Below are 11228 nucleotides of genomic sequence, written 5' to 3'. Positions count from 1 at the left end.
TTTGCGGTACGCGGGCCTCTCACTGTTGTGGCCTCTCCCATTGTGGAACACAGGCTCCGGACGCGCAGGCTCAGCAGCCATGGCTCACGGGCCCAGCCGCTCCGTGGCATGTGGGATCTTCCCGGACCGGGGCACGAACCCGTGTCCCCTGCATCGGCAGGCGGACTCTCAACCACTGTGCCACCAGGGAAGCCCTATTCTTAGTTCTTAACATTAGCTCACAACAACTGAATGATGTTGGTACCACCATTATACCCACTTTATAGATGGGGAAACTGAGGTATAGAGCACTTAAAGGTCAGTAATTTGAAATCAGTGGCAAAGCTTGGATTTGGACCCAGGCAGTCTAACTCTAAAGTCCATGCTATGAGCCACAGTGCTGTACTGTGCTGCCTCCTGAATGATAGGATTGAGGGTGTAGAAACCTCTGGTCCAGAGCCACACAGTCAATGGGACTATTACAAGGTTTAGAATAAGAAAATTTAACAGCTCTGACCACCCACAAAAAGAGAAGCACCAATTTGTGGGGAGTGTTCTGATTTTGATCTCATTATACCAAAGTTGTCTTATGTCTTTGCCTTTGAACTTTCAGGACCTGCTGGCTGAAGCTTTCCTAATTGTGGGGGGATTCCTTTAGAGAAGGCATCTGTTGGTACACACCACTTACCTTCCCTGCACCTGCCAGGATGGAGAGCACTGGCAGGTGGGCGGGGATGAGGAATGGCTGTGTAGCCACCAGCACAGGTGTACTCATCCCCCACCTTCCCGTGGCCTCCGGCTCAGCAAAGGCTGTGGTGCTGGAGCTGCAGTCTTTCCTGTTGACAGTAATTAGAACCTTTCAGACTTAATTTCTTACATGAAAAAATCCCAATTCACTTGAATTGTCTCCTTGATCCAGTTCACCTGGAGCTATTTAGTTCCTGCAGTTTGTTTGGGGAGGAGGACAAGCTATTAAGCCTTCACACATTACGGTTGATAAGATCAAGGTGCGGAAACTGTTAGTTGGGTAAACTTTGGAGCCAGACTGCCAGAGTTTGAATTCCAGTTCCAGCAGTTAAGCATGATCTGAGTTTTTGTCTGTGAAATGGGGATAACCATAGTGAAGATTAGATAAGATGAGATGGCACAGGTAAAACCCTTGGAAGATCAGTGTCTGGCCCATAGTAAGTGCTCAGTAAATGTTAACTGTTAGTATTATTATCGTTAATTAAGCCCATCCAGCCCTTAGACCCCAGCCTAGGATCTTGCTCTGGGAAGCCAAGTCCCCTTCCTGTCCCCCAGGCTCTGGACCCTTCTCTCCTCACTTACCAGATGATTTCATCTCTCTACGCCTCCACTGCCCTCATCTGTGAAATGCGGCTGGGAATACTAGAGTCTACTTTGTGAGGTTGTTGTGAAGGTTAAGTGAGCTAATTCAAAGCCTGAGCACAGAGCTCAGTGACTAGTCAGTCTCACTACTGTTATTCCTGAAGCACCAAGGGCTGCCTGGAAGGCAGATCTTTGAGATCTTGGAGAGCTCTTAGAGCCAAAGGACCCAAAGTAGGCAAGAGCATTTAGGGTTAACCAATGCCTGAGTGTGAGCCTCTGGAGCTGGGGAGACTGCTGGCTTGTTGGGAACGGAGGAGGCATTAAATGAATGCAGACTGAAGAAGAGTATTCAAAAACAGGTTCGGCTCAAGCAATCTGACTGAATTTTCAAGGCAGAAAAACTTTAAAGGGGTTTAAGCATTTAAACTAAGCAAGAAGCACCTTCCTCCTCTCCTGCCTTTGCCCCCAGGATTTAAAAACAAAACCAAATAGCTCCTGTTGTTTGGTGTTACTATGTTCTAGACATTCTGCTGAGTACTTTATCGACATCATCTTTTTTGATCTTGACTTCAACCCTGAAAGGTAGGTGTCATCATTCCCATTTTACGGATGAAAAACTGAGATTTAGAGAGATTGAGCAGTTTGCCCAAGGTTGGATACCTGGGAAATTGCAGAGCCAAGATTTGAACCCAAGCCAGGGGGACAGGAGGAGGACAGCTCCCATTTGTTCATCAGTGTTCTGATTTTGGAACAACGCTTAGTGATCACCATTCTCCCAAATACCCACTGTACAACCCAGGAGCGTCTCCAAGTGGCAGATGCCTCTCCCTTGAAATTATCTGGCCTTGATATTATCCTACTTCTACTTTAATAGAACTGCTGTCTTCCACAATTAAACTGGCCAAAGTTGTTTATTTGCCTGCACTTCCCGTTCATCTCTTTATCTGACTATCTTCCTCACTTTACATTGGGGATAGTCAAGTTCCAGAAGTGGTGAACAGGATGTATTCTGTTTTGCTGATGTATTTAGTATTTCCAAGAACTGTTGTTGCATTGGAGAAGTACAAAATTATTTTTGTAAATCATTCTTCTAAGCTTAGGAAGCAAGTATTTGAAGCACATGAGTTAGAATATCATCAAGAACCTAAAAGAGAGCTGAGGGTCTGGAAACCAGGAGGCTGAGATCGATTTCCAGCACTGTCTTTCTTGATTGAATAAGGGGGTCATACAACTCTCTCGGCTTCTCATTTTCCTTTATTCTGTTTGTCTTCCCAAGGATATCTTGTAGATAATTTGGGGGATAAATATGAATAACTGTGAAATACTTTGACCGCCCCCCCCCAAGAATGGTATCAGATCCATCCACCAAATCTTAGCCTAGAAAAGCGTTAATGGGGACTCCCTGGTGGTCCAGTAGGTAAGATTCCAAGCTCCCAATGCAGGGGGCCTGGGTTCAATCCGTGGCCAGGGAACTAAGATCCCACATGCATGCCGCAACTAAGAAGCCCTCATGACGCAACTAAAGATCCCACGTGCTGCAACTAAAGATCCCACATGCCACAACGAAGATCCCGCATGCTGCAGCTAAGACTGGGCGCAGCCAAAATAAATAGATTAATTAATTAATTAATTTTGAGAAAGAAAGGAAAAAAAGCATTAATGATTCAAAGATAGAACTTTCCTTTATTTAGTTCCTGCCAGAACTCACTTCTCTCTATACAGGGGGTTTTGAAGTGAGAATAAAGTGGGAACATATTAGATTCAGTGGCTTTTCTCCCTTTCGTCTTTCCTGTCCCTCACCCCAAGTCTGCGAACCCACAAGTGGCTCTTATTCCTTCCCTTGAAGAACAAAACCTCCTACTAGGCTGTGCCCTAGGTCAGGCAAGCGAGGAGAGGAAAGTGCACACCCCATTGTGGCTAAGACGAAGGCCGCAAAAGCCATCTTGATCCTTTGACCTACATTGACGCTGAGTCTGTCGCTTTGGTGTCCCTGACTTTGGCAGTGTGGTTAGTCTAACTCTATGCCCCCACCTTGAATTGAGCCTTGATGAAAAAGTAGTAGGAACCCAGGCCTGTCCCTGGGGATTTGGGGTTTTTATCTTGGAAAAGCATCAACCAAACTATCAGGGACAGGAGATCTGGATTCCTGTGGCTTGAGCTAACTTAGGTCCAAAGAAACCAAGTGCCTGTGATCATCATCTTCATTCCCTAAATGTGGCCATGCCCTCTGGATTCCCTTCTCTCACTCATGCTCCCAGTTAGGAGGGCTTCTGGGTTGCTTGATCTTGCTTTACCATCAGCACGTCGTTCCATATTTGAAATGCTTTGGTATATGGAATACTTGTGGATTGCAGCTGCCTGACTGATCTAAAATCTCTTGGCTTTGGGACATGCAGTAACAAAACAACTTTTAAACATCAGTGTATTTCCTCTCCCTTGGCATTCTATAAACCCCCCTGAGATTTGCCTCTCTGGGTTTTCTACTGGGCCACAGAGCCTCATCCTGGCTCAGCTCTCCCAAAGCACTGCTTCTGTATATCAGGAGTCACTTGGTTGCCTAGATTGTATATCTTGGACCTTTGTCTTGGCTTCCTAGAATAGGATGACCAGATTTGTGTGCAGGCATCCAAAAGGAGCCAGCCTGCACAATACTGGGTGACAGAGTAAGAAGGTCTGTGGGGTTTTGCTATGCTGTATTCTTCTCCATACATTGCAAGACTGCATTTGCCTTAATACTGCTTTGCAGATATTCTGTGGATGGTCTTTGGGCATGTTGTGGTGAATGTTACCATGCCAGAGAATTTCAGCAAACTTAGCCAGCTCTGAAATGACTCATTCTTGTGGATTTTCATACATAAGAAGGCTAATAAAGCTACCCCTCTAATTCCCCCTTCTTACCCGACCATCTTTCAAACCAGTGAAGCCCCTTTGGCCAAAATGTTGTACTGGGTGCCTCCCATCCAGGAAAAACTTTGTAGAAATAGTGATCTTAAAATCTCACCCTTGGAGGGTTAGCGGCTAATGCAGCCTTAACACTGACTCACCTTTAAAAGAGCAGATCTACTGAGAGTAGGTCTGAAATCCATGAAATGATCAAAAAGACAGCAGTGACTTCACATGCAGAGACCTAATGTGTTCCTATCCATTTCCATTCCAGATTTGCTGACCATGAGGGAATATCACTGCTTGCTGCAATTGCTGTGCCCAGATTTCCCTCTGGAGCTCACTCAGAAAGCAGCCAGGTATGTCTCCTGGGCTTTTGAAGTCAACCCAGCCCCCTCTTTGGCCCAGGCTTCTGAGAGAAACCTGAAATGTATACAAACAAACATACCATTAGGGGAGAATGAAACTGATAGGGAAGAAACTGGCATTTGGAGAGGGGTCTATTTGGGATTTGCCCAAAAACATAATACTTTCTGCATTTCCAAAAGGAAGCCAAATGATCTTTGGTGGTTTCTGTGGGGAGTTTTATGGTCTGCAGATAGAGTTGGGAGGTGGTGAGATGAAGAGGCAAACACACACACACACACACACACACACACACACACACACACACAGGCACGTACACAAAGAAATATCCCTAGAGGAAATTTTGAGAAAATATGGGGCAAGTTTGACAGCGACTTGTGATAAAGGGGTTTGAAGTTCAAGACTGGAAAACATGCAGGTGATAAAGCCCAATTGAGGGAGGGATAAATTGTATTACTTATGCTAAAAGAAGGTTTTCAAGATTAGTCCAGCACCAGGAAGACTTGGTAGAAATAGTTAGAACCCTCTAATTTCTGTGTTTGGTTTCACTGTCATTCACGTTTTTTAACCAAATGAGGTAGCTGGGCTATGCCTCAGTTAACTTTCACTTATTTAACCGAAAACCTGAGCTAAGGCAGCAAGTGGAAGTATAGCAAAAATCTTGTTTTCTGAAAAATGCCAGAACAGAGGATTTTTAGGAAAATACTCTGTATTATATCATACATGACAGATACGTGTCATTAGACATTTGTCCGGATCCATAGAATGTACAACACCAAGAGTGAATCGTAAATCTAAACTGTGGACTTTGGGTGATGATGTGTCAATGTAGGTTCAACGATTGTAACAAAGGTACCATTGGTGGGGGATGTTGATCTGGGGGAGGCTGAGCACGTGTGGAGGCAGGAGGTGTATGGGAAATCCCTGCACCTTCCCCTCAATTTCACTGTGAACCTAAAACTGCTCTAAAAAAGTAAAATCTAAATAATAATTTTTTAAATGCCCAGCTTCCCTAAATCAATTAGTCAAGTATATTTACAGAGTAGAGTTGACTAGTGAACAGGGAGGGGCTTAGGGGCACCGACCCTCTGTGCAGTGGAAAATCCAAGTATAACTTACAGTTAGCTCTCCATATACACAGTACCTCCATATACATGGCTCTGCATCCGTGGGTTCAGCACCTGCGGGTTCAACCAAACACATATTACGTATTTGCTATTGAAAAAACTCCACATATAAGTGGACCTGTGTAGTTGAAACCCAGGTTGTTCAAGCATCGACTGTATATTCACATCCATCACCACAGTCAATTTTAGAGCATTTTAACTACCCCACCAAGAAATCCAGCACCCCGTAGCCATTACTTCCCAATCCCCCCATCCTCCCTAGCCCTAGACAACCACACTCTGTCTCTATAAATTTGCCTATTCTAGACATTTAAAATCAATGGGATCATATGATATATGGTGGTCCTTTGTGACTGGTTTCTTTCACTTAGCCTTATGTTTTCAAGGTCCATCCATGTTGTAGCAGGTCTCAGTACTTCCTTTCATCAAATATTTCTTGAGTGCCAATTTTGTGCCAGGATCTATTCTGCATATTAGGGGTACAGTGATGAATAAGATATAGATCCTGCCCCTCAAGGAGCTTTTGCCATTTGATTTAGAAGTGGATCCCTTGGGTACCGATCACGGCCTGCCACCACTTTGTGTCACACCACCTCGGTTTCTGTCACTGCACAGCAGCCTCCGTCCTCCTGTCCAGCTCCTTTTGTATGATTTTCAACCCCACCAGCCCCATTTTTGCGTTTGCCCCACCCATCTCCCAGACCCTTCCAAACGATCTGATGTGCACAGCAAGATTAGACTGGAAGGAAGAGAACCCTCTAAGATCCACAGATTCGTACAGTTATTGATACCAAGGGGCTTCTGGAGTGGCATTCCCCTAGCTGTGTCAGAAGCTTACCTCCTCCTCCTCAAGAGGCCTACTGTTCAATAGAAACTTCAGACCTTTCCATTTGAGGAAGAGGAAGCAAGGTAACCAATCCATGTCAATAGCAGGGAATGTGAGGGGATGATGGGGTTGCCAGTATCAACAACAGAAGGGCCCCAGGTGAGCCTCAGGATACTGACTACAAAATTAGAGATGAACTCGGGACTCAGGCTTTTGTGTCAACCCCGCCTCCCCAGTGCCCTGCTTTCCTCACTCCACTCCAGCTGGTGTGTGTGTGGAAAAATTGCACACATCCCAGAAAGTGCCCTCTGATTGTTTAAGCTATTCTCATCTTGTCCTGAAGGTCAGGATCCCAACTTCCTCACACACAAACCCACGCTTCTGACCAGAACGGCAAATGGGGGTGGTTAGGCCTCCAAGGCAGTTACTCTAGCTGGAAGAGGCACTGCCCTCTCCTGTCTCACTGCTGGTCTCACTGTATTCGTGGCCCTGAGGTCTGGGGACAGGCCGCAGGAGGAGGCTCCAGTCTCTGATGCTGTGTGCGTAAAAGAATGTAATCCACAGGCAGCTGTACGCCAGAGCCTGTTCAGCGGCAGAGCAGCTCCACGTGCGCCTGACTTATGTGCGGCCAGCACCGTGGCCGGGCCCCGGAGTGGCAGGTGTGAGCCGGAAACAGGAGAGCAAAGAGCAAATAGACTCCATGACAGCGCCCAGCCAGAGATCCCCTCCACCGCACACACTCCCGCAGCAGTGGGAGTCGTTAAGTAATTTTATCCCTAAGTGGTCACCATAGCACCTCTGTCTCCATCCTCCAAGGACTGGGAGGCTTTCCTGACGGTTAAGAACATTCAACTAGAGCCAGAATTCTTGAGTTCAAACCCTGGTTCCACAATTTACCAGCTTGTGCCCTTGGGAAAGTTATTTAATTTCTTTGAGCCTCAGTTTCCTCATTTGTAAAGTGGGAATAATCATAGTTGTAATAATTGAAGAAGCATGTAATGTGCTTAAAATAATGCCTGTCACAGAGCAATGTTACAAGCAGTGGTATTAACCTTGACCTTTAAGAGCACAGGCATCATAGGGTTAGAAAGACCTGGGTGTACACACCACCCGGTGTTCTATTAACCGGATGACCTTGAGGGTCTCAACTTCTACAAGCCCTGTTCCCCTATCTGTGAAATGGGGCTAATAATAATCACTAACTCAGGGTGGTTGTAAGATTTCAACAAAAAATCATATGTAAATTGCTTAGCACATCATATAATCCAATAAGTAATCATTTCTGCTGTTAAAATAATGTTAGTATTATTGTTATTACCAGATTTTTTTAAATAAGTGAGAAGTCAGACATAGAGAGCAGATTTGTGGTTGCCAAGAGGGAGCGGGGGAGGGAGAGGGATGGACTTGGAGATTGGGGTTCGTAGATGCAAACTATCACATTTATTTATTGGTTTGTTTGTTTGGTATTATTTATTTATTTATTTATGGCTGCATTGGGTCTTCATTGGCTTTGGGCTTTCTGCATTGGGCTTTCTCTAGTTGCGGTGAGCCGGGCTACTCTTCTTTTTTTTTTTTTTTTTTTTTTTTTTTTTTTTTTTGGCCTCTCACTGTTGTGGCCTCTCCGGGGCACGAACCTGCATCCCCTGCATCGGCAGGTGGACTCTCAACCACTGCGCCACCAGGGAAGCCCCAGGGCTACTCTTCATTGAGGTGCGTGGGCTTCTCATTCCGGTGGCTTCTCTTGTTGCGGAACACGGGCTCTAGGCACACAGGCTTCAGTAGTTGCAGCACACGGGTTCAGTAGTTGTGGCACGTGGGCCCTAGGGTGCACAGCCTTCAGTAGTTGTGGCGTGTGGGCTCAGTAGTTGTGGCACACGAGCTTGGTTGCTCTGCATCATGTGGGATCTTCCCGGACCAGGGATCGAACCCATGTCCCCTGCATTGGCAGGCAGATTCTTAACCACTGAGCCACCAGGGAAGTCCCAAACTATTACATTTAGAATAGATAAATAACGAGGTCCTACTGTATAGTGCAGGGAACTATATCCAACCTCCTGGGATAAACCATAGTGGAAAAAATATTTAAAAAGAATGTCTCTATGTGTATAACAGTCACTTTGCTGTACAGCAGAGATTAGCACAACACTGTGAGTCAACTATACTTCAATTAAAAAATTGAATTAAATAAGTGAGAAGAAGTTCCTGGGTTCCCTAAGGCAGTGGTTTCTGGCCTGTTTTCCCTTCACAAAGTTCAGAAAATAATATATAACAAAAAGTAGGGTAAAGACAGGACTGCCTGTGTCTCCTCCCTCCTGGGCCGGGGGGACCATCACACCTGTAACCCATTCAAGGCCCAAATGACACAGGAGTGGGAAGCTTCCCTCCAAGGGTGAAGATTTAAAGCAGTGGTTCTCCAACTTGAGTGTGAATCAGAATCACCTGCAGGACTTACTAAACCGTGATGGCCCAGCCCCATGCTCAGAGTTCAGTGGGTCTGAGGTGGGGCTCAAGAATCCATATTCCTTATAGGTTCTCAGGTGATGCTCATGGTCTGGGACCACACTTTGAGAACCACTTTAGAGCATTGCATGCCAATCTCTTTCTGGCATTTTAGAATTGATTGCGTTAAAAGGAATTGCTTTTCCTTCTCTCTCTTGTCATCTGAAACACTATTTAACTCACTTCTCCCTCACTTAAAGCCAGATTTCCTAGTGAGTAATATATGTTTAACAGGAAAAGCTCTTTTATCATGGTTATATGCTGAATACATATAGTGCTAAAAAAGCACATAAACTCCTCTAAGGAATCTAGTTTTAGACCTAACAAGTCACCTCCATTTAAGAGAGTCATTTTTCAGCTGGTCCCTGTATCACAAAGGTTGAATGGCCTAATGGTGTAGGACTCAGGTACTGGAGCCAGACAGCCCTGGGTTCAAATCTCACTTACTTCACTCATAGGCTTGTGACCTTGAGCAACTCCTGTGAGCCTCAATTTCTTCATCTTTAAAATGGAAATATAATAGCACCTGCCTCATAGAGTGTTTTTAGGATTTAATGAGATAATGCATGAAAAATACCTGTCACAAAGCCTTTTTTTTTTTTTTTTTTTTTGGCCTCACTGCGTGGCTTGTGGGATCTTAGTTCCCCGAACAGGGATTGAACCCGTGCCCTTGGCAGTGAGAGCACAGAGTCCTAACCACTGGACCGCCAGGGAATTCCCTTACCTATTATTTATTATTTATTTATTTATTTATTTATTTAGGCTGCATCAGGCCTTAGTTGCGGCACGCAGGATCTTTCGCTCTAGCATGCGAGCTCTTTGTTGCGGTACTCAGGCTTTTCTCTAGTTGTGGTGCGTCGGCTTGCTCGTTGTGGCCCACGGACTCAGCTGCCCCACGGCATGTGGGATCTTCATGCCCCGACCAGGGATCAAACCAGCGACCCCTGCATTGCAAGATGAATTCTTAACCACTGGACCACCAGGAAAATCCCTCCCTTACCTATTTTTAAAGAATATAATTATAATTAGTAAGTGGGGAATGATACTTCATTCCTATATTCATTTTTCAAATGTTTACTGAGCATCTACTCTCTGCCAGACCTCATACCATGCCCTGAAGATACAGCTTTATGCTCTCTTGGTGTCTTTCTTTATGCCTCTCGTCTGCAATATCATCCTGCATAGATCTCCCCAGATCTGACCTGCCGTCTGACAGTGTCACTGTTGCCCCAAAGGTCTTTCACCTAAACAGACTATCCTTTCCCTCCCCATTCTTTCATTTACCAAATATTTATTGAGTGCCTGTTATATTGCCAGTCGTGCTTGTGGAGAGGCTTATGACAATGTTGCTCCAGCCCTGGAAGAACTTACAAACTGACAGAGCAGCAGACATTAAATAAACGAAGAGCTAAGTGCTATAGGAACATATAAATAGGATACCCAGCCTAACCTGGGGAATCATGAAAAACTTGTCCATAAAACAGATGTTGAATCTGAGACCTGAAAGATTAATAAGAGATGAATTTGCCCTATCAACTACTAGGACTGATTATAAGGCCATCATAATGCCAACTAAAAATCTGGGACTTGCCATCTGCCTCTACAAGGATTAAGCCAGTACAGCCGCTGACCTTCAACACACCCTGAGTGGAGCTCAAGAATGAAGCACTCTGTGCTCTGGTGAAAAATGGCAGAATAGGCCTTCAGATAGTTAGATTTTTTTTTTGGCCACGCTGCATGCGGGATCTTCCCCAGCCAGGGATCAAACCCATGCCCCCCTGTGGTGGAAGTGCAGAATCTTAACCACTGGACCACCAGGGAAGTCCCAGATAGTTAGATATTTTCAAGGGAAGATTTTACGAGCCCAATTCTTACATCTCCTCATACCTGAAAAGGCATTAAAATCATTAATGGAGACACCTGCTCCTCGTGACCAGCAGTAAACTTCACAAGACTAGCGACAGCCTTCTGCAAAAATGTGTGCTGGATTGCATGTATGTCCCCTTCACCAAAATCACATATATAGGGCTTCCCTGGTGGCGCAGTGGTTGAGAGTCCGCCTGCCGATGCAGGGGACACGGGTCCGTGCCACAGTCCGGGAAGATCCCACATGCCGCGGAGCGGCTGGGCCCGTGAGCCATGGCCGCTGAGCATACGTGTCCGGAGCCTGTGCTCCACAACGGGAGAGGCCACAACAGTGAGAGGCCCGCGTACCGCAA

At 45.5% G+C, this 11228-nt stretch overlaps 1 protein-coding gene across 2 annotated transcripts in view; it reads left to right on the top strand.

Moving 5' to 3' along the window:
* CSTPP1 (centriolar satellite-associated tubulin polyglutamylase complex regulator 1) overlaps nucleotides 1-11228 on the top strand; it is a 191148-nt gene that overhangs the window by 164857 nt on the left and 15063 nt on the right. For both annotated transcript variants that reach the window (XM_007455765.1, XM_007455766.1), the window contains one exon: nucleotides 4466-4550. In XM_007455765.1, coding sequence (XP_007455827.1) covers nucleotides 4466-4550 — 85 coding nt within the window. The remainder of the gene's footprint in view (nucleotides 1-4465; nucleotides 4551-11228) is intronic.

This window comes from Lipotes vexillifer, unplaced genomic scaffold (assembly GCF_000442215.2).
Source record: "Lipotes vexillifer unplaced genomic scaffold, Lipotes_vexillifer_v1.1 scaffold977, whole genome shotgun sequence".
In the NCBI taxonomy this organism is placed as follows: Eukaryota; Metazoa; Chordata; class Mammalia; order Artiodactyla; family Lipotidae; genus Lipotes; species Lipotes vexillifer.
The sequence above is the reverse complement of the archived record's forward strand: the minus strand, read 5'-3'. Positions and strand labels throughout refer to the sequence as shown.